Source organism: Priceomyces carsonii (assembly GCF_900007245.1).
Source record: "Priceomyces carsonii strain CBS4050 genome assembly, scaffold: Debaryomyces_carsonii_scaffold_1, whole genome shotgun sequence".
Taxonomy (NCBI): Eukaryota; Fungi; Ascomycota; class Pichiomycetes; order Serinales; family Debaryomycetaceae; genus Priceomyces; species Priceomyces carsonii.
Genome location: NW_026946674.1, coordinates 870,936 through 892,349, shown reverse-complemented (window position 1 = coordinate 892,349; position 21,414 = coordinate 870,936). Strand labels below are relative to the sequence as shown.

General features: G+C 36.5%; 15 protein-coding genes across 15 annotated transcripts; 7 read left to right on the top strand and 8 right to left on the bottom strand.

Moving 5' to 3' along the window:
• Nucleotides 1-771: 771 nt before the first annotated feature.
• On the top strand, nt 772-1,413 carry PRCAT00000481001 (ureidoglycolate hydrolase; the record flags this gene model as incomplete). Its single annotated transcript, XM_062954876.1, has 1 exon — nt 772-1,413. One exon carries the CDS (start codon nt 772-774, stop codon nt 1,411-1,413), a length of 642 nt encoding a protein of 213 aa, XP_062807324.1.
• A 24-nt stretch (nt 1,414-1,437) lies between these two features.
• On the bottom strand, nt 1,438-2,262 carry PRCAT00000480001 (uncharacterized protein; the record flags this gene model as incomplete). The annotated part of the gene is made up of 1 exon (XM_062954865.1): nt 1,438-2,262. The coding sequence occupies one exon, from the start codon at nt 2,260-2,262 to the stop codon at nt 1,438-1,440; it is 825 nt and encodes a 274-aa protein (XP_062807323.1).
• Nucleotides 2,263-2,400: 138 nt separating this feature from the next.
• SEC15 (Rab GTPase-binding exocyst subunit) lies at nt 2,401-4,965 on the top strand (the record flags this gene model as incomplete). The annotated part of the gene is made up of 1 exon (XM_062954854.1): nt 2,401-4,965. One exon carries the CDS (start codon nt 2,401-2,403, stop codon nt 4,963-4,965), a length of 2,565 nt encoding a protein of 854 aa, XP_062807322.1.
• Nucleotides 4,966-5,019: 54 nt separating this feature from the next.
• Nucleotides 5,020-5,364, bottom strand: PRCAT00000478001 (uncharacterized protein; the record flags this gene model as incomplete). The annotated part of the gene is made up of 1 exon (XM_062954843.1): nt 5,020-5,364. The coding sequence occupies one exon, from the start codon at nt 5,362-5,364 to the stop codon at nt 5,020-5,022; it is 345 nt and encodes a 114-aa protein (XP_062807321.1).
• Nucleotides 5,365-5,513: 149 nt separating this feature from the next.
• Nucleotides 5,514-6,296, top strand: COX11 (Cox11p; the record flags this gene model as incomplete). The annotated part of the gene is made up of 1 exon (XM_062954832.1): nt 5,514-6,296. One exon carries the CDS (start codon nt 5,514-5,516, stop codon nt 6,294-6,296), a length of 783 nt encoding a protein of 260 aa, XP_062807320.1.
• Nucleotides 6,297-6,447: 151 nt separating this feature from the next.
• Nucleotides 6,448-7,167, bottom strand: PRCAT00000476001 (2',3'-cyclic-nucleotide 3'-phosphodiesterase; the record flags this gene model as incomplete). Its single annotated transcript, XM_062954821.1, has 1 exon — nt 6,448-7,167. The coding sequence occupies one exon, from the start codon at nt 7,165-7,167 to the stop codon at nt 6,448-6,450; it is 720 nt and encodes a 239-aa protein (XP_062807319.1).
• Nucleotides 7,168-7,542: 375 nt separating this feature from the next.
• On the bottom strand, nt 7,543-8,328 carry SOL3 (6-phosphogluconolactonase; the record flags this gene model as incomplete). The annotated part of the gene is made up of 1 exon (XM_062954810.1): nt 7,543-8,328. One exon carries the CDS (start codon nt 8,326-8,328, stop codon nt 7,543-7,545), a length of 786 nt encoding a protein of 261 aa, XP_062807318.1.
• Nucleotides 8,329-8,468: 140 nt separating this feature from the next.
• GCN5 (histone acetyltransferase) lies at nt 8,469-9,854 on the bottom strand (the record flags this gene model as incomplete). The annotated part of the gene is made up of 1 exon (XM_062954799.1): nt 8,469-9,854. One exon carries the CDS (start codon nt 9,852-9,854, stop codon nt 8,469-8,471), a length of 1,386 nt encoding a protein of 461 aa, XP_062807317.1.
• A 229-nt stretch (nt 9,855-10,083) lies between these two features.
• On the top strand, nt 10,084-11,613 carry NMD3 (ribosome-binding protein; the record flags this gene model as incomplete). The annotated part of the gene is made up of 1 exon (XM_062954788.1): nt 10,084-11,613. One exon carries the CDS (start codon nt 10,084-10,086, stop codon nt 11,611-11,613), a length of 1,530 nt encoding a protein of 509 aa, XP_062807316.1.
• Nucleotides 11,614-11,786: 173 nt separating this feature from the next.
• On the top strand, nt 11,787-13,670 carry APG7 (Apg7p; the record flags this gene model as incomplete). The annotated part of the gene is made up of 1 exon (XM_062954776.1): nt 11,787-13,670. The coding sequence occupies one exon, from the start codon at nt 11,787-11,789 to the stop codon at nt 13,668-13,670; it is 1,884 nt and encodes a 627-aa protein (XP_062807315.1).
• A 237-nt stretch (nt 13,671-13,907) lies between these two features.
• On the top strand, nt 13,908-16,466 carry PRCAT00000471001 (uncharacterized protein; the record flags this gene model as incomplete). The annotated part of the gene is made up of 1 exon (XM_062954765.1): nt 13,908-16,466. One exon carries the CDS (start codon nt 13,908-13,910, stop codon nt 16,464-16,466), a length of 2,559 nt encoding a protein of 852 aa, XP_062807314.1.
• A 32-nt stretch (nt 16,467-16,498) lies between these two features.
• Nucleotides 16,499-17,257, bottom strand: PUP2 (proteasome core particle subunit alpha 5; the record flags this gene model as incomplete). Its single annotated transcript, XM_062954754.1, has 1 exon — nt 16,499-17,257. The coding sequence occupies one exon, from the start codon at nt 17,255-17,257 to the stop codon at nt 16,499-16,501; it is 759 nt and encodes a 252-aa protein (XP_062807313.1).
• Nucleotides 17,258-17,515: 258 nt separating this feature from the next.
• Nucleotides 17,516-19,034, bottom strand: LSC2 (succinate--CoA ligase (GDP-forming) subunit beta; the record flags this gene model as incomplete). The annotated part of the gene is made up of 2 exons (XM_062954743.1): nt 17,516-18,733; nt 19,002-19,034. The coding sequence occupies 2 exons, from the start codon at nt 19,032-19,034 to the stop codon at nt 17,516-17,518; spliced, it is 1,251 nt and encodes a 416-aa protein (XP_062807312.1).
• Nucleotides 19,035-19,554: 520 nt separating this feature from the next.
• PRCAT00000467001 (rRNA-processing protein) lies at nt 19,555-20,403 on the top strand (the record flags this gene model as incomplete). The annotated part of the gene is made up of 1 exon (XM_062954732.1): nt 19,555-20,403. One exon carries the CDS (start codon nt 19,555-19,557, stop codon nt 20,401-20,403), a length of 849 nt encoding a protein of 282 aa, XP_062807311.1.
• Nucleotides 20,404-20,680: 277 nt separating this feature from the next.
• PRCAT00000466001 (thiosulfate sulfurtransferase) lies at nt 20,681-21,244 on the bottom strand (the record flags this gene model as incomplete). The annotated part of the gene is made up of 1 exon (XM_062954721.1): nt 20,681-21,244. One exon carries the CDS (start codon nt 21,242-21,244, stop codon nt 20,681-20,683), a length of 564 nt encoding a protein of 187 aa, XP_062807310.1.
• Between the last annotated feature and the right edge of the window lie 170 nt (nt 21,245-21,414).

Genomic DNA, 21,414 nt, shown 5'->3' with positions numbered 1-21,414 from the left:
GTCACGTGATCAATCAAAGGACGGCTGAATAACTGCAACACACTATGGCTCCAAGAGAAAGTGAAAAGAAAACGAAATTCGAGGATGCCAAGTTGAAATATCTATTGTTAGATAATGTAATTTAGCTATGACTTTAGTAGCCAAAGATAGCTTAAGAAAACAAAAATTAAAGGAAGGAAAGAACAGAGAAGTAGAAGCTCTAAACTTTAGCTAACTTTAAATATGATAATTCTTGCATGATATATTACCAGTAAGTCGAATCAAATATATAAATATGTTTAACTTGACACATGGCACTAAGTGTTTAAAAAAATACGATTTAGTTTTCTAGATGCAAAATTATTAGCCCCATATAAAGACAATAGCATCCCTGGCTCAAATAGAATTTCTTGGTTTTTTTCTTTATTGAAGCTGATTTGAGTTTGGTTTGTGTAGATCAGTATTGGCGTTCTAGTTAAGAATGATCTAACTCGTATACTATTTTGAAGCAAAATAAGGAACAAGATTAGGAGTACAAAAATACGTGGCATTATCATCAACTTATTCAGCTCGATTTGGGACAGGTGGATCCAATGTCTCTAGATCAGCATAACATCTTTAAAGCTTCTGACATGTTCTACATGCTCCTCAAGGTAAGAATGTCTCTGGTGAACTTCTGCTAATTCTAATTATAAGTCACGTGGAGATATGAAATATAGACGCAGAAACCCGATGAATCACTTAAAGAAGCTTTGTATACCTCTCTTATCCTAAGTAATCGCTGCTTTAAAAATGCCACTCAAGGTATTTGATGTCTCTAATCTGAATTCAATAACAGCAGATGAGCTTACTCCCGAGGCTTTCGCTCCATATGGTGGCGTTATAAGTGCAGATCATCAATTAAAGATCGTGAAAAGTTCAGCAGCTAACTATGGCACAGCGGTCAAAGTTCACAAAGTCGCTCCCATAATTAATAATTACGATAAATGTGCAAGTGGAAAAAGTGCTACTGCCAATTGGAATATTTTCAGATGTAAGGCACCTAAGCATTTAATTGCCAATGACATTGGAGGTAAGATATACACTTCAAAGGTTCTTGAGAGACATCCATTTTCAACACAAGCGTTCGTGCCGATGGGACAAGAGTCCAAGAAGAGATCTTACTTGGTAATCGTTGCTAGAACAGATGAAACTACGAAAGATAAGTTACCTGACCCAAAGAGCTTGAAAGCATTTGTATGCAAAGGCAATCAATCGATCACTTACGGAGCTGGAACTTGGCATGCTCCGATGATTGTAATCGATGAAGATGTTCCACATATTGACTTCGCTGTCTTGATTCATGAAAATGGGGTGGAGGAAGAAGACTGTCAAGAATGCTACTTTGAGCCTGGCTTCCAAGTCAAATACACTTTGAGGGATGCCAAATTATAACCGTTCGAATGCAATTTATTTATTCTATATATAATTCATTATATCATCAACTATCTTAGTTGCGTAGTCTTTTTTCTGCGAATCATTAAGTTTCTCTGCGTGTTCCTTTGCACCATGAACTTTCCTAAGTATATCGCTTAGATCATTCATTTGGGGTTCTGCGCCGTCGTTTTGAAGTAAACGTTCTGTCATATTGTTTAACTTTTGTATCTTATTCTTTTCGTAATGAATGTTATCCGTGACATCCATATTACTCCATTCGTGTGTTTCCAAGACTTCCTTTAACCTATCTTTTCCTATGGTTTCACGATACTCGTTTCTGCCTGATTGACTAAAGTTTATAAATTCAAAACCGGCAGCTATGCTGAGGTCTTCTATCTCTTCAATTTTTAAGTTCGTGGATACATTTATATCATCGGCAGCAGTGACTACCAAAATAAATCCATCCCAGCAGTCACTAGTGCCTTTGAGAACATCTGTCACTTTAGTTAGAAATTCTAGACTTTGCTCGACTTCCTCCGTCGTAGAGTCAACATTAATTGTGAAAATTAAACCTTCAAATGCGTCTCTCAATTCTTTCATTTCATCTTGACAAAACTCAGAGTACCAGCTCTCTAACAGTTGCAACTTCATATCACCACTAATATCGCCTCTCCTCTCTTCTGGATACTCGTCAACAAATATTTTAAGATCAACCTCATAGTACTTAGTTCTCAAGCTCGACTTGATTATTATCCCACTATGACTCTCATCGCCAACTTCAAGTTCTTCTGAAGGTACCAAGAATTTAACTATCCTCAACTTCCCAGAATGAGGCGTTCCTAATATCAATATATGATTTGGCACCATCTTTATTACTATAAGCTATATTGTAATTGACTTTTGTTTTTCTCATGTACAGTCCATTATGACTATTGTGAAAATAAATGTTTTCGATATAAAGTAAAAAAATAAAAAGCAGATATATAAAATAACTTTTAAAGCAAGATGGCGCCACCTAGCGCTAATGGGAACCTGGTAATTTCAGAGGCTAGTATGAATGGTAATGGATCTTTAAATGTAGAATCATTGCAATTGGAAACTTTGTTATTACGAGACGACGATATATTTCAATCAACCTTCAATTCCGAAGATTACATGGAAAGCTTGGCTCCAGTCATAAAAAATGCGATAAAGACAAATGGATTATCAGAATTGATTCGTAAATTAAATGATGTTGTAAAAGATAAAGATGAAGAATTAAACGAAATATCATTAGATTCAACGCAGGACATTGACTCATGTATAAATAATATTGATGAGATACACGAAGAGTCGTATGATTTGAACAGGTATCTTCAGCAGGTTAGCCAAGCTCTTAATAAATCTGTGTATGAACTCATAACAAGCAAAAAAAACTTAATTAAACATAAGGAAGTCACTAATAAGATTAATGAAACAATCGACACACTAAATTTATGTACTCAAGTTCTAGAGATAACAAACAAGATTCACGAATTAATCAAACAAAAAAAGTACTTCAGTGCATTAAAGTTAATAGACGAATTGACTAGCATACATCTTCCAAAGGTTGACAATTTCAGCTTTGCCGTGAAGATTTATGATTCTATTCCACATTTGACAAAGATGATTAAAGATGAAGCTTTCGAAAATTTATGTAAGTGGTTATCCCTGAACTTAGAACGTAAGTTATTGGCAATAGGTGAAGTAGTTTGGGAGAACTTGTATCAGTTACAAGAAAGATGGGATCTGATGAGAAAGAAAAATTCTACCCTTGCTCCGTATAAAGTGAACTCTCCAATTGAACTTTCAATGAGAGAACCTGGCTTGAATTATGTATTATTTGAGGACGAAAACTTACAGCTCAGCTTGTCGACAGTTTATGATGCCATCTTAGTTTACCAAACTATGAAGGAAATCGAGATTTTGTCGAATTTGTACCATAAAGAATGGCTAAAGAAATACAATCGGATTATTTATCCCATAACTCTGGCAGCTACTCAATTTGTAGCTGATTTTCCAAACATGGTAGCACTCAATGAATATTTAAGGAGAATAAGTGCTTTCTTTCTTATGGATAAGGAAATCAATTTGTCAACCAGATACCAATTACGATCGAATGATAATTCAAATGATCTATGGGAATCATATATCACCAAATTGAAGCCAACGTTACTAAATTATTTGAAAACACATAAACTAAGCATCGAAGAATTAACGGAATTCAAAGACATCGTTGGAAACTTTGTACTAGTAATGGAAAGTAAAAACTACAGGATAATTGATATTTATGAAGTTTTGATTGTAATTTTTCGGGATTATTTTGCTCCTGCGCTTGTTCTTGAGTTTAGACAAGACTTTATTGAATCGATGCAATCAGACCACTACATGCCTCTTGTGGTAACCGATAAAACAGACTACGACAATATCATTAGGGTATGCTGGTATCCAGAAGACGCTCCTTTTGCACCCAAAAATGTACGTTCTATGCCTATCAGTTTTCCATTCAGCGAAGACTACGTTCATTATTGTCTTGGTATTAGATCTTTATTGGAAGACGTTTTACAATTCGTAAGTCAGCATTACAGTTATGAGTTGAGCGGGTTAAGCTCTATTATTATTAATAATATATTTGAACGAATGCTTGGTGACGAGAAAGGCGTTGGTATTAGTCATGACATACGGGATTTTATTGAAAAGAACTCAAACAACAAAGAGATCACGGCCCAAAGTTACACCAACTTAGAGTACTATGTCTTCAGTCTTTATAGAATAGGTGAATTGATAAATCATCGCTTGAGGAAGCAAATGGGTGTTGGAATAATTAATCATGACTATGTGTTTACTTTACGGGCAGTAGAACACTTCAATAATGTCAAAAAATTTTCTGAAGCAGCAGTTTTCAAAATGGTTGATGTCAAGATTAGAGAGTTACTTGAAACAGTTGAATACGAAAATTGGGAACCTGAGCATAGGAACAAAGAGGCCAACTACTCAATCAAAGATTTTGCTTTATTTTTGGAAAATTTATTCACATCTATTTTCTCAAACTTGCCAAGTTCCGTGAGGACCCTTGGTTTGTTTAGAACATATGACTTCGTTGCAGAACATTTCTTAGAAATCCTTAAAAATGCAGACAGGTACAACAGGGTTGCAATAGAAAATTTCAATTTGGACATAAAGCATTTGGAAAAATCGATGGCCGAACTTCATTCATTGGAATCAGGAGGGTCATCAGGACAAAACGTTGCTCTTGAAACTACATTTACTGAATTGAGACAATGTATTGACTTATTACTATTGGATAATTATGAGGATTTCAAGAACCCAAGTTATAGGATGAGACACTTTGATAGATTAAAATATGAAGATGGCTTGAATCTAATCTCTAAGATGCATGATGAAAGCGAAAAGGATGATTCTTCGATATACGAGGAAAATATGAATACTTCTGCTCAAAGTTTGGAACTGCAATCAGCTCTTTCCAATTCTGCGGCTATGAAGTTTGCAAAATTCAGTAGCCGTTTCAAGAAAAATAATAATCTTGAGTAAACACTCGCCAGATTTCACTTAATATATAGTTTTTTTTCTTGAAATTTATTCTATTCAACGCCATAAATTAAATATAGAATACCATTTCTTCTGCTTGGCTCTAAGTTCTTGTTCTTTTTCGTTGACTAATATCTGAATAGAATTTTCTAACTCTTCATTTCTTTTCAAAAGCTCGTTTTGTTTTTCTTCTTGCTCCAACTTCAAGTATAATGAGTTAAGCAAGACGTAAGTCGTTGATGCGATCAAAAAAGTATGGAACAACGGATACTTAAATTCTTTGATTTTTGGCTTACTCGGATCAACTTGTTCTTCTGGAAACTTGACTTCTGAAAGACGCCTCGAATGAACCCGCAAGATTCTCAGAGGGCCCCTGACATTGAACGGATTACGTTTGATCATTTAACTCTTGATGTATTTGCCTATAAATAAAATAATAGTTTTATTACAGAGTGTATAAATAGTGCGATGGCTAATACTTCTACCAGTACGAATCTCTGATATTTCAAAAGTGTATATTTTCTATAACCTCACCTGTCAAAGTTTGAGTTATGATAGGTTTAATAGGAATATTTAAAGGGCCAAGGTCCCTGAAGTTGAGTGGTTCTGTATTACTTAGTAAAATTTCTAGAGTCCGTTTCCATACGAGAAATATTCTTCGTCAGAATTTGGATGAGAAAGAAGTTTATCGTAAAAAGCTTCAAGAAGCCAATCGATTAAGGGAAGAAAGGACTCGCTTCAAAAATAGAACAGCAGCATACTATGCAGCATCGTTGGGTATTTTCTTTTTGGCACTAGGCTATTCTGCTGTGCCGCTATATCGAGCTATATGTCAAAGAACTGGATGGGCTGGAACGCCGATGACTGATTCGAGATTATTCACTCCAGACAAAGTTGTTCCTGTTGATACAAATAAAAGAATAAGAGTACTGTTTAGCTGCCAGTCGTCGGGGATTTTGCCTTGGAAATTTACTCCCCAACAGAGAGAAGTCTACGTTGTTCCTGGTGAAACTGCGTTGGCGTTCTATAAGGCAAAGAATATGTCGAATGAAGATATTATTGGAATGGCGACTTACTCAGTTACTCCTGATCATGTAGCTCCTTACTTCAACAAGATTCAGTGTTTTTGTTTCGAAGAGCAAAGACTCAGCGCAGGTGAAGAAGTAGATATGCCTGTTTTCTTTTTTATTGATCCTGAATTCGCCAAAGACCCTGCAATGAGAAACATCGATGATGTCGTATTGCATTACTCATTCTTCAAAGCCCACTACTCTGACGGAGAGTTGGCAGCCGTTCCTATTGGAACTGCCGATATAAAAGCAAGCATTAGCTAGATCATTCATTACCTGTAAATAATAATTAAGGACATCGTACATATGAATTAATATTGCAAAAATCTCGTTCAACGTGGTCTAAATGAATTAAAGTTGACAGTATTTCTACAGCATCTCTACAGTGTTAAGATATTTCTTGATACCAAGAAGCCTAATGTAAGTCAACGCTTCCTAACGTCACCCATTCATTAACATCACCTTCACATAATACCAACTTCAACACACCTCCATTCCATTCTAAACCATTGTCTTCCAAATAATCAGCATCGCAGTTATCAATATTTAAGTAATCTTGAATCCTCGTCTTAATAGTCCGCCACAAGGCGTTATCAATGGGATAGAGATCACTATAAACGAGCGATAAATGCGGGTCGTACTCGGTAACAGCCCATTCTGCAGCCTTAACAGTAGCATCCTGCTTAATTTGTGTCTGGTCAAACTCTTTCGGTGGTTGGCCAGTTTCTTGACTTCTGCGCTTCTTCAGTGGTCGCCTTCTGACCGAATTCCCTTCTTCATCCAACGTGTATAGCTGTGGATTCTGTTTCATATTTTCTTGCTCGATATCATTGGGCAAAATGACGAACAATTCCCTAATAATTCGGGCAAAAGAAATCAACTTAGGGTCTCTGTATGCTTTAAAGTACAACTTTTTAAGAAATTTTCTTTGGCTATCCACCTTTCCCAAGGTGACCAAATTGGTACCATCCTTTGGAATAGAATTAAGTGCAACGGCACTTGCTGATAGAATTTTATTAACATCATCTCTTCTCTTATCTGCATCTTCCAAGTCTACCCATAGATTTGTAGTGATTGTAATATGAGGCTCAAAACTAGGAGGCAGTCCTGGAAACAAAGTTTGCAATGAAGTCATTAGAGTTGTAAGTATCTCATGTGTAGTTGTATGTTTCTTGGGACAAAGCCAAAGTGCAACACCTAAAGAAAATTTGATTAGTATATCGAAATCACATTACGCAATTAAACCACATACCCATATCCATGTCTACGAATGATATTAATTCCGTCTTCTAGCTCGTTAGTAAAATAACGTAAAATACAACATTGATTTAAATATCGAAAAGTCGCACTAGCATTGTCTCTAGTCACTTACTGGGAAAAGAGCTCTCAAATTTAAGATGAAGGGAATGAATTGATTCAAGTTACAATTAAGCTTTACGGAACTAGTAAAATAGATTATATTATGATAGTAATAAAATTTTTAAGACAAGTAATCTCGTCAATTTTGCAATTAATACTTTGAGGTGATTATATCAACCCCCTTGATTGCATTATCATCCACAAACCAGCTTATATTGACACCGGTTTTCAAACCAGATACCAATTTTGAGGGCAATTGACTGCTAGGATCATTGAATATTTCTTTCAAAATAGGAGCCTTTCCTGACCCCTCCGCAACGAAAGCAATTGATGTAGCATTCTCTAATACGGGGAATGTGAATGTAATTCTTCTTGGAGGGGGCTTTGGAGAATCACTGATATAGCTAATAAGTTCCGATCTCTCCTTTAATAAAGGATGATGTGGAAATAAAGAGCAAGTGTGGCCATCTGGTCCACATCCTAATAAAATTAAATCAAATTTTGCTCCTTCAGGTAAACTTTTTTCATATATCTTTGCAATTTCCGAATCTTTAGTCTTATCGGCACCTTCCACTTGTCCATCTTTACCTGTAAGTAAACTTTCATCGATCGTGTTCACTTTTGGCTTCCTCACTCCAGAAGGCAAATTCGAGAGCACCATCTCATTGAATAGTCCATAATTTGAATCTGGGTGATTCAATGGTACCAACCTTTCATCACTGAAGTAAACATCCCAGGAGTCCCATTTCACTCTAGTTGCTAATTCACTATTGTCAATCAATGCCTTCTTTAATACCTTTCCCAATGAGCCTCCCGATAAGGCGATTTTAAATTTTGAAGACGATTTCAATGCTTCATCTTGCAATGCTACAATGTAATTGCCAACAGCATTAGCAACATCAATTGATTCTGTATATGAATAAACTTTCGGTGCCATTTTTGTATTCTCTATAAAGAGATATTTAAGCAATCAAATTGAAACATCCATCGCCGATAAATGATCGCTACGCTTGAACAAAACTACACGACTTGAAAACTTATGATTCATTATTACCATTTAATATACACGTATATGTGTCACTTTCCATCTAGAAAATGAGCATACTCTGCATTGTCTTTGATCTTACCATTCAAAAACTTCTCTAATTTTGTTGCATTCTTATAATAGGTGGTCGACTCAGCATTATATGAACGACAATTATTAAATATCAAACGAGCATCGTACAAAAATTGATCGAAGGAATCGTATTTGTCCGCTTCAAGTTTCTGCTCCATAGTTGATAAGTCCATAGGCTCCTTAATAACTTCATAATAATCTCCAACCTCGTCTTTATTTACGGGAACGGCGAAGGGCCAAGCTGAAGGGTGATTCGTCATTTCAGACAACAAAGAAACCATAAAGTTGTAGTGTGGGCCACGTTTGGGCTTTTGGGCCAATTTATCCATCTCCTCCAGCCAGCCACTCTCTAGCAAGCCTGGAATTTCTTTAGGATCTAGTTTAATATTTTTGTTTGTCTTGAAAACTTGTAAACCTGGGCGAACTACATCTGATTGCGATCTTTCATTAATTTTCTTCTCTATCGCCGCTCTCTGGAGGAGTAGTATCTTGGCCAGATCTAGATATCTTAATACAGAAGGTAACATTTCACATTGCATTAGCGTTCCCCCTTCATAATCTTTGATATATCCCATCCAGACAGATTTATCTAAAGTTATCTCCTTCGTAAAACCTTGTTTTTTGAAATATCCAATTGCATAGTTATCAGCATATGTCAAAAAGTATTTAATTGGTGATGTGGCTCTAACATAATCCTTTAAATGGTTCATCAAATGAGCACCATAACCTCTAACTTGTTCAGTAGATGAAATTGCACAAAAGACGATTTCTGCAAACTCTCGATTATTGAACGGCCTATATGTGATACCACCAACCACAGTCAAAGGCTTCCGCACTACAGCCATAGATAAATGCGAGCGATCGTAAACTAATCTTGCAATATATTCACGAGGCATTTTGGGTAACTGTTTTTGAAATATATTTTTCAATCCCGTTAAGACTATAAGATTCTCCTTTGTATTATCATTATTAACAACTCTGAATTCTATCTTATTCTCTCTTTCTTCAATGACTGATGGCCTTTCTTTGAAAGAATATGACACGCCATGAAACTTGAATGTAGTAATTCTCTTTGCCTCCTCTTCAGCGTCGTCATCTTCATCATCATGCTCATTTTTCTCATCCGTATGCTCATTAATCTTACTCCCATTCTCACTTTTTTCTTTGTTATTATCCTCATCTTCGTTCTCATCATCATCTTCTTCTTTTCCATCGACCGCTTGACCATCGTCGTCATCTGCTTCTTCAATTTGAGTTTCTGTCTTCACCTTTTTGCTCAATGGTACATCATCGTCATCTTCATCAGTTTCTGACTTGATTTGTGCCTCGCTTTTCCTTTTGACCATTTTGCAATAACGGTAATCACCAAGATACCTTAGGATACAGATGTACTACAGTATGCTGAAATTCTCCTTCAGATATCTCTATCACTTATATAAAGGTATATGCTTATGTAATTGAAGTACCACGTGATATTTCTCGTTTTGCGATGGCCTTAAATTTTTCTCTAGGATTAGAAGCTTACTAAATCATTTTGAATGAGAGTAGATAGTTCTTAGGGAATAACAACGAACCATGTCGAACTATACAACACTCAGTAGTCAAGATAATTTTCCCACAGCAGCAACTGTTCTTTGCTGTAATTGTGGGGCTCCAATAGATGGTTCCAAAGGTTTGGTGATGTGCTATGATTGTATCAAGCTTACGGTCGATATCACGCAAGGCATCCCTAGGGAGGCCAACGTATCATATTGCAGGAACTGTGAAAGGTACTTATATCCTCCTTCTCAGTGGGTTAAAGCAGAACTTGAATCGAGGGAACTATTAGCGTTATGTTTGAAAAGATTAAAAGGCTTGAATAAGATCAGATTGATCGACGCATCTTTCATCTGGACAGAACCTCACTCTCGTCGTATTAGAGTGAAGATAACGGTCCAAGGTGAAGCAATGGAAAATGCAATAGTCCAACAGTCTTTTGAAGTGGAGTATGTGGTGATTGCCATGCAATGTCCTGACTGTGCCAAGTCTTATACTGCGAACACTTGGAGAGCCTCTGTTCAAGTAAGACAGAAAGTCCCTCACAAAAGAACATTTTTGTACTTGGAACAGTTAATTTTAAAACACAATGCGCACGTTGATACTGTGTCTATTAAAGAGGCGAAAGATGGTTTGGACTTTTTCTATTCTCAAAGAAATCATGCTACAAAAATGATGGATTTTTTATCCGCAGTTGCTCCGATCAAAGCAAAAAAATCTGAGGAGTTAGTGAGTACAAATATCCATTCTGGGTCATCGTCTTACAAGTTTACATTTTCAGTTGAAATAGCTCCGATTTGCAGAGATGACTTAGTGGTCATCCCAAAGAAGTTGGCCAATTCTATGGGCAACATTTCTCGCTTGGTATTATGCCTGAAGATTTCCAACATGATTCAGTTCTTAGATCCTGCGACACTTCAAACTGCAGATTTGAATGCTGCTACATATTGGAGATCCGCATTTCCATCATTGTTGGATGTCACACAACTCATTGAATTTATTGTCTTGGACGTTGAGCCAACAGGTGATATTCGAGGTAAGCATGTTTTGGCAGATATAACAGTTACTAGGGATAGCGATTTGGGCTCTAACGATAATTCCTTTTACGTGAGGTCGCACCTTGGTGCAATTTTGCATCCAGGAGACTCGTGTCTCGGTTATTATTTAACCAATTCTAACATCAATTCAGAATTGTGGGATACTTTAGATACAGATAATGCCCCAGAGGTAATCTTAGTCAAGAAACATTATCCAAGAAAATCTCGTAAATCAAAGAATAGACAATGGAAATTGAAAAGAATGGCACGGGAACATAATGATATTATCGCAAATACTGAGTCAAGGCAAGCTAGACAAGATCAAGAACGAGCAGAAAGAGATTATGAAATTTTCCTTAGAGAGTTGGAAGAAGATGAAGAATTGAGGCAAACTGTGAATATGTACAAAGCAGGTGAGAATCAGTATGTTACAAATGGAGATGACGATGAAATTGAAGATGACGAAGATGCTCCTCAATTCAATGTCGATGAGTTGTTGGATGAAATTGATGAAATGACTTTAGATGGTTAAATTAAATATGTTCGCTTTTTTCGGTTCTAGGACCAACTGACGAAAAGTTGCATACATAATCATGATTATAATATACTGCATATAATATATATAAATGATATCAGTCGTAGACACCTTTGAGTAGATTATGTCTTGGGATTTATAAAATCAACTTCTGAAGAAATAAGACAGAGATGAAGTATATTCCGGTTCAATCATTCGTTGAATCTTCATTTTTCACTAAGTTGTCTGAATTAAAACTCGATAAATTCAAGCTTGATGCCTCTGAAACTAACTTGACATGTTTTATGACACACCCAAAGAAGTTAAATAAGTTTAATGATGTGCCCACTATAATCCTAGATCATAGCAGTTTTGAAGCACATGATACTCAGGATCCGACAAACATATATTTGGATGGTACTTTGTTAAATGTGAATACTATTGATGAATTTAAATCTCTTGATAAGCAGAAATTATTACAAAGAGGGGGGCAGGCAATTTACGATAAAATTACTTCCAATGACCTTGACTTCAAGACTTTTAACAAATTTTTTGTATTGGCGTTTTCTGACTTGAAGAAATATAAATTTTACTATTGGGTTGCTTTTCCAACGTTTCTGTCTCCATGGGAACTTGTCAAAAAGGTAGATAATGTCGATCTGCATTTAGAAGAATCTATTCAAGACCAATTAGACACTACTTTTCAGCAATTTTATCAACTACAGTCACAGAATTTAGTTCCTTTGAATTGCATCGGGAATCATAGAAGTGGGACTTTTGTTTTCATCGATTCATGCTTAAATCCCAAACAATTGCCCTCAGCACAGCTCAAAAATTATTTGTACTTTCTCGCGTTCAAGGGCTATACAGAGCTTGACATCATTGTTTACAGGAAAAACAATCTTTCCTTCTTATTGAAGTTAACTTTGAGCAAGGGCTTCGATCGAGATACACTCCCTAAGATTACTGGTTGGGAAAGAACAAACAAAGGAACTATGGGTCCAAAGATGGCTAACCTAGGATCTTTGATAGATCCTCACCAACTAGCAGAGCAGGCGGTAGATTTGAATATAAAGTTGATGAAATGGAGAATCGCGCCCGACTTGGACCTCGCAGCCATTAAAAGCCAAAAGATATTATTACTAGGCGCGGGAACTCTTGGCAGCTATGTTTCCAGGGCATTGATGGGATGGGGTGTAAGGAAGATTACTTTTGTTGATAATGGAAGGATTTCATATTCGAATCCTGTGCGACAGCCTTTGTTTAATTTCAGAGACTGTTTTAGCGATGAAGGAAGAGGTGAACTCAAGGCAATAAGGGCTGCGAAAGCAGTTGGCGAAGTCTTCCCTGGCGTGATTTCAAATGGGTATAACCTCGAAGTACCTATGATAGGGCATCCAGCTACAGAAGGTCTGGAAAAGAGCTTCAAGCTCCTCGAACAGCTATTTGACGAACATGATGCTATTTTCTTGCTAATGGATTCCAGGGAGTCAAGGTGGCTTCCAACATTAATGGGGTTGGCAAAAAACAAGACAGTTATAAATGCAGCGTTGGGTTTTGATGGATTTTTGGTAATGAGACATGGAACTCTTAGACAACATGAACGATTAGGTTGCTATTATTGCAATGATGTTGTTGCTCCAAATGATAGCTTATCGGATAGAACACTAGACCAAATGTGCACTGTTACTAGACCAGGGGTGGCTTTAATGGCTTCTGCTTTAGCCGTGGAATTATTTATTTCTTTAATACAACATCCTGACAAGGATAGAGCACCAGTCACTGAAGGTAAACTAGGTTTGGTCCCACATCAAATAAGAGGATTCTTACATAACTTTCATCAGACACTCCTACTGGCGCCAAATTATAAACACTGCTCTGCTTGTTCTCAACCAGTGTTGGAGCATTTTGAAAATGAGGGGTGGAAATTTGTGGAAAAATGCCTTAATGATTCAACCTATCTTGAAGGTATCTGTGGTTTGGCTGAGGTCCAAAAAGAAGCTGAGTTGGCCTCTGAAGCGTTATTAAGAGACCTTGAGCTCAGCGATGATGAAGATCAGGAATGGCTTGACTGACCCTAAGATATATATATATACATATATATCTCAAAATATGTGGTATAGCTTACAAAATGTAATTTATAAATACTTATAGAATTTTTAGATGTCAAGAGTGAGATCAACCCAAATCAGTCCTTCATATAATATAGACTGCATCAGAGATAACTTTTTTTTGGTTGGAGACATGGGGCGCGTGCTAGATATTTGTTTGTTTACTACATTGGCATATTTGAGACTGTCTTTTAGGGTAGTATGACGAGTTTCATATCCTCTAATATAGGAGAGCCAGTGATAGATGAGGTGACATTGCTAAATAGTCCAGACATTTTACGATGCTGTATTGTCTTGGAGCATCATAAGCATCAGAGAACTAAACCACATCCTTTAAGCGAGCTTAGTGACTTAAAGATCCAACAGGGTTTAATCATCAAGGATTTACTTTTTTCACTTCTAGGGTATGACGGGTACTATATCAGATATAGTGATAGATTTGATCAATCAAATATAGAATCAAGAATTAAGGGTCCAGATTTCAAAATAGCCAAACACTTGGATATAAGTTTGAAGAGTATAACTAAAAAATTAGTGAGATATGGAAAATATTATTCTGGATTGATGGCGTTTTTGGAATACTATGATCATCAAAATTTCGGTAAGGTTGTTCAAAAACTCTGTTTTCTTATAACAGACTTTTTAAACGAATATCAATCGGTAATAATCGAACTCGAACATGAATTTAAGTTCAACTCCGCATTTAATTTAAATGTGATGGAAAACGTATTAAACCAAAGGGTATCAGATAAGTTGAGTCATATTTACGAAATCGTAACAACCATTCATTATGACACTGCTACTCGAATATCCAAATTTAAAGGCAAGCAAATTCCTTTCGAGGACTTCATTCATAACATTAGATCATCTTTGAAAACTACAGGAAATATAGATGACTCCATAAACAGCGGAAATTTTGAATACTGCAAGGGTGGCCTAGTTTTAGAAATTATTCAAGGCAGAATAAATGCTTACAAAGGGGATTCTTTATCTCTCTCGTTTCTAATGTCCTTGTTTGATTCTGTTAGCGAAGAATACGTTGTCATGCTTAATAATTGGTTAATAAATGGAGACATTGATGATCAGTTTGATGAATTTTTAGTTAGAAGAAAACAAGTACCGTCAAATCTTTCCGAGGTTTTAGGTCCAACGAGTGAACACTACTGGAACGAACTTTTCGTGATTAGATCAGATGGACTCATTGGTCAATTTAAAAGTAAAGAGATTCAGCACAAAATATTGAATACTGGAAAGTTTTTGAATATTTTTAAAGCTTGTACTGGCATGGAAAACTTTCAATCTTTGAATGAAATTTTAGACCCAATAAATAAAATATTTTCACAAGATTTAGAATTGAAAATTGAACTTTTTTATGAACGGGCCAATAAGCTTCTAATGAAGCTTCTCTTTGAAGGTTATAACTTAACTGGCCTTATTGAGTCATTTCAAACGACTTTTCTAATCAATAATCCTACTAATATTGACTGTTTTTTGGAGAAGGCATTTTACGAATTGAGAAAAAATCGATACTCAATATCGGTCACAAGGTTGGAAAAAGCATACGATGAGATATTTGAAAATCATCGGAAGTTCAAGGTTGGAGGAAAAAGTGTGCTGACAAATATAAAGGAAATTTTGAACTATAATCAAAAATTCGCTATTACTAATACCAATTTTTATGACGTTGCAAAGGAAATAATGAATGTTGAATCTTTTGATACCGAGAAAGTTTTTCAAAACGACCCAAACTTCAGAACGTTTCTTTCGAAAACATTTGAAAGAAACCAGATACTGTCTGCTGATTCCAATTCGAACTTATATGACCCTGATCACTCAGACGAATATGCAATCGCAAGTGTGGACTTGACAATTGACTTGCCATTTCCGTTGAACTTGATTGTCAATAGAGAACTATCATATCACTATGAGCTAATGTTCAAATTGAAAATAATCATCAAATTCATAAACCTTTTTAATAACAATATGTGGCATGAAATTTGTCACTCGTCTGTTTGGAAATATTCAGCTTTCGAGTTGCGTATAAAAAAATGGATTTTACGATGCAGGGTACTTCATTCCCGAATGAGAGACTTCATAGACCAACTTCAATTCTATATAGATTTTGATGTGATTGAAACAAATTATGGTCTTCTCAGGCGTCGTATCGAGATGATCCAAGAGTCTCTCAGGAAAAGTGCGATAGGATCAGATATGAAAAAGGAGAACCTGAGAAAGTCGGTTTTTGAGACTGCCCCATATTCGAATTTCAGTAGTCAAAATACTAATTTATTCAACAGACAAAACTTAAGTGACCGAGTCAATTCAACTGCTAATGCATCATCATTAATTGACACTAACAATTTCATCGCTAAGTTGAATGAATATCTCAATACCATAGTGAATGATTCATTGATCACTAGACCCGATTTGCTAAGCGTGTTAAAAAATATGTTTGATATTCTAATCCTGTTTAATAACTACTTGAGTAAATTGAAGAAAGGGTTGATTCTATGCGATAAGCAATTATTTTCAGAATTCTCAAGAGACTATCCTGATAGATTCAGTAACAAAACAATGGATGAAGATCTGATTAATAATAGAATAAGGAATCTTAATGATAGCTTGAGGGATCATTACGAAATCTTCGATGATTCGTTAACTGAGTTTATTGTGACCCTAAAATCTTACGGCGAGGCGGAAAATAAGCAGATTCTTATTTTAAGTGAGAGACTAGAAACATACTTTCCGGAAAAAATATAAACTTATATTAGTGATATACTTTATTTAGTTTTCTAGGATTCTTCATCAATTTGCAGCTCATTCAAATTTTTTATAATCTCATCAGTTTTTTCGTCGCTGTAAATTTGGAAGCCGCCTTCTTCGGTAACGGAGGCTAGTTGGGCGTTCTTGCAATCTAATTTCTCTTCCATTACTTGTTTCAAAGTTTTTAATGCTAGAAGTTCAGCCTCCTTCAATGTTAAAGACTTGTGATATTCATTTTGTAATTCAGCTTGAGCACCTTCAGATCCAGAGCCTATAGCTTTTGCATCATATCTATAAAAGGTTCCCGAAGGCTCTGCATAGTATAATTGAGGTCCTTTGTCTTTGTCAACTCCGGCTATTAACAACGCAACACCAAAAGGTCTTGACATGAGTCTTTTTTCCCCACTAGCACCCTCGCCAAACCTAAGGGCAAGATCGCAAACAGACTGAGTCAAACTTTCCACTTGTATTTCTTCATCATAATACAAGTTGTGATTCAATGAAGAAACTCTCGCATGATCAATCAAAGATCTTGCATCAGCAGTCAAACCTGACATAGCGCATCCGATATGTTTGTCAATTTCTACTATTTTTTCAATGGATGAATGCTCTAATAAAGGAGAGGTTACTTTCTTCTCAACTCCTAAAATTACACCCTCTGATGTAGAGATTCCAATTGCTGTTGAACCTAATTTAATTGCTTCAAATGAGTACTCAACCTGAAACAACCTACCCTCTGGTGAGAACGTACTAACACCTCTATCATATTCACTTCTGGTTAAAAACATAGCAATGGTACATGAATTAATGAAACGATGATCTTGAACTTTAACTCAGGTCGCCTGTGTATTTGACTCCGTACTTCTTTTCAGTAAGTAAACTGTCGAGTGGCAATAATCTCAGCTGTTTATTTTAGTTGTATACAGGATCTTGCACTCTCACTACAAAATCCGTAGGTTTAATATCGAGAATACATAATAAAGCGTACTAAAAAGCTCGTACGACACAATGATATATAAATTACGTCTACACAGATTAAAAGCAAATCATGCTTTTACTGGTGGTGCCAATGAAACGATTCTTTCAGCAGCTGGATCCAAATCTTCAAATGGATATAACATCAATCCAGACTTTTCAATTAATTCCTTAGCCTTGGTCATATTCGTACCTTGCAATCTGACAACGACTGGGATATCTAACTTGAAATTCTTTGTAGCAGCAATTAAACCTTCAGCAACGTAGTCGCATCTAACAATACCGCCAAAGATGTTAACGAAAATTCCATTTACCTTTTTATCAGACAAGATCAATTCGAAAGCCTTTTCAATTGTTTCAGGAGTGGCAGTACCACCACAGTCCAAGAAATTAGCAGGCTCACCACCATATAATTTGATGATATCCATAGTTGCCATAGCCAAACCTGCACCATTGACAATGTTTGCAATGTTACCATCTAATTTGATAAAGTTTAAACCATACTTAGAGGCTTCAACCTCATCTGGGTCTTCTTGAGAAAGATCTCTCCATGAGAACACTTCCTTTTGACGGAATGCAGCGTTATCATCAAAGCCTAACTTCGCATCCATAGCTAATACCTTGTGATCTGGCGTTTCAGATAATGGGTTGATTTCAACTTGAGTACAATCTCTCTCCATGAAGACCTTGTACAAATTCTGAACAGTCTTGGCTGCTTCGGGAACAGCTTCTTCGGTGTAGCCCAATTGGGAAGCAATCTCTGTTGCCAACTTATCGGTCACTCCTTCATCCAATTGGATTGAAAAAGTCTTGATTGCATCTGGATCTTTAGCAGCAACGCCTTCTATATCCATACCACCTTGAGCAGAAGCGACGATCATTGGCAATTGAGAATGTCTATCTAACAAAATCGCTAAATAGGCTTCAGTCTTGGCATCCCTTCTTTCGACGATGTATACAGCAGTGACCTTCTTACCTGCTGCACCAGTTTGTTTGGTGATCAATTTGTGACCCAACATCTTTTCAGCTAAATCCTTAGCTTCCTCAGCAGATGAGATTAACTTGACACCACCTTGCAATCCAGAATCAAAGTGACCCTTACCTCTTCCTCCAGTTAAAGCTTGAGCCTTTATGACCAACTTATCAGTGCCCAAATCCTTAGCAGCATCAAAAGCTCCTTGCGGAGTTGTAGCTGCCTCGCCATTTGGTACACCAACTCCATAAGACTTCAATAATGCAGCCGAACGGAATTCATGCAAAGACAAAGATCTCTTTTGCTGAATTATACCCTAGTGAAATAAGTTAGTAATATTCTTAGCTATCATTTGAGGCAATTTGTGATTTCATAGCCTTAAACATATTATCATCGTCACAGCAATAGAGAACTAGCAATATAAATCTACCATCCGAAACCTTAGACAATTTTACTTCACTCTCAAGCCATTAGTAGCTCAATGTTCCATAAAATTTTGTATTCTGGTACCATATGTAATTTATCTTGATTTCAATTCTGTCCCCGCCATGTGGAATCAAGCCTTCTGTTAGATTTCTACTTACTCTTGAAATACGTGCAACAGTCTTGGTCAACATTCTTAAAGTTTTAGTTCTAATACTTGTACACCCTTGCAAATTTTCCTTGAAATTCAAGCGTCTAATTCGAATCTGAGAGAACTGTGTTGGCGGTGAACAGTTGGCTGGAACTGAAAAGCTTCATATTGATTGTCCTCGGACACTAAATTACCGGGTAAGCTTATGTCAGCATTTACGGGCATATGGTCGATATCGGAGGTTTTGCGAGACCACGTATTGTAGAACCTTGGAGTTTCCGACTCTGGCCGTTCGAAGGAATAGCGATCGCGGGGGAGACCTTACGATTTGGTGAGCGCTCTCGGTAAACAAAGTTTTTCCACAAGAATACACCCGGCGATCTATATGACACAAATGGAAATCGCACAAATTTAAAAGTGTGTACAAAAATGAGTCGCATCTACCACTCTTTGTATCATGCTCTACCGGTCCTGTATATTCTCAAATGAGTTCTCATAGCTCATCTCAAAGGGCTCGCTGAGTGCAATATAGTACGGAAGACGTAATAAGTAGCACGTTAGGGATGAACAAACACGAAAGAGTCAGACCCTCATTTTACGATGAAGAGCTTGAAAGTGAGAGTGAAGAAGGTACTGGAGGAAGCGATAATAGTGATGATGAGCTCTCACGTATGTCCTTCGGAAGATTAAAAGATGCGCTGGAGAAAATATACAAAGATATGGAAGATGAAGGCACCAGCAAAAGAAACAGAATCGATGCAACTGGAGAAAGCAAGCGATTTGTGTCAATTGGAGAAGAATCTGAATCTGAATCTGATAGCGATTCGGGTCCGGAAGAGACGATGTCAAAACGTCTGGGAAAGAAGTCAAAGCATGCACCAAAAGAGTCTTCAACAAAAAGACCTGTATCCCGTATACGAGATATCCAAGGTCTACCTTCGAGGTTTTCAGGAACATTGCATGAAGATATCAGGTTCGATCCTGCTTATGGAAAGGCAGATTTAGCAAAAGTTCGAAAGAATTACGCATTTTTGGATGAATACAGAGAAAAGGAGATAAATCAAATGAATAGCATATTAAAGAATAAAAAGTCGGCACAGATTTTGAGCGATAGAGAAAGAGAAAATTTAAAGTTGGAAATGCAGTCATTAAAATCAAGATTAGACACTTTGAACAATAGAGACATTGAAAACGAAATTCTTGCAAAGCACAAGCAACAACAGATGAAAAACTTTAAGGAGGGGAAGCAATCATCGCCCTATTTCTTGAAGAAGAGTGAAAAGCGAAAGCTAATTAACAAAGCGAAATTTGATAACATGAAGGTATCGCAAAGAGAAAAAGTCATGGAAAGAAAAAGAAAGAGAAGGTTGGGTAAAGAGTTTAAGGAGTTGGAATTCAGGCCCCGACTGTAGATTCAAATACATAGAAGAATATATTATCTATAGACTATAAACTCTTAGTCAGCATTAAACAAATATTAATTAAACAACAATCTTTGTCGGATGAATGTCAAAATAAAAAAATTTTCAAGCCAAAAGATGAATCTGCGTATATACTACCTATGTCACAAGAGCGTTGTATCAGTGTTGATAAAAAAATCTTTAAGAAAATAAATGCAGTGAAAAATGTACAAGAATTTCATAGTAAGGGAAAAAAATAAATGGCATCTTCATCTGTTTTCAAATCGACTTAGGATACTGGCTTTGATTCACCCTTGGCATTCTCTTTGGAAGCCCAATCCTCGTAGGAGCCGACATAGTTACCTCTGTTCTTATATCCAAAAGTTTTGGCTAATTCTTCAGCGGCTGTAGATCTAACACCTCCTAAACAATAGAAGATTAATTCTTTTTCCTTGGATGGCTTATCAAACCCAAAATTATCTTCAAATTCTTCTGGAGATAAGTCTAATGCACCAGGTGACGATTTAAAAGGAATATTAAGGGCACCAGGAATGTGTCCGTCATGGAACTCAACAGGTTCTCTGACATCGACTAAAACGGAGTCAGGATGCTTTGCGGGATGATCAACAACATCCTTTACATCTTTGTAATCATACAACTTAGCTTCGGAAGGTGTAGTCAAGATGCTGTAACGTCTTTCACTACGATTGTAGTAAGATTCTAATTTGGTGCTATTGAAAACATTGATACTCCTAAATGCTAATTTTTGAGTAGGGATCGTGGCAAAATTTCTAAAGCAAAGATTTTTTGAGACCGGCGCTGCCCTTTGTCTAAAAACTCTAAAGGAATACATGACGGAACAGAAAGGCTTCAATGAATTGCAAGTACTATTGATTAATGACGCTAATTATAACCCAATAGTTTATTTTATTAAAGAGTCGGATTGATTTTCAGATCGGATTTGACGTGCACTTACTCATTTTGCATTGTGACTAACGGTTGGAACAAACGATCTATTCTCTA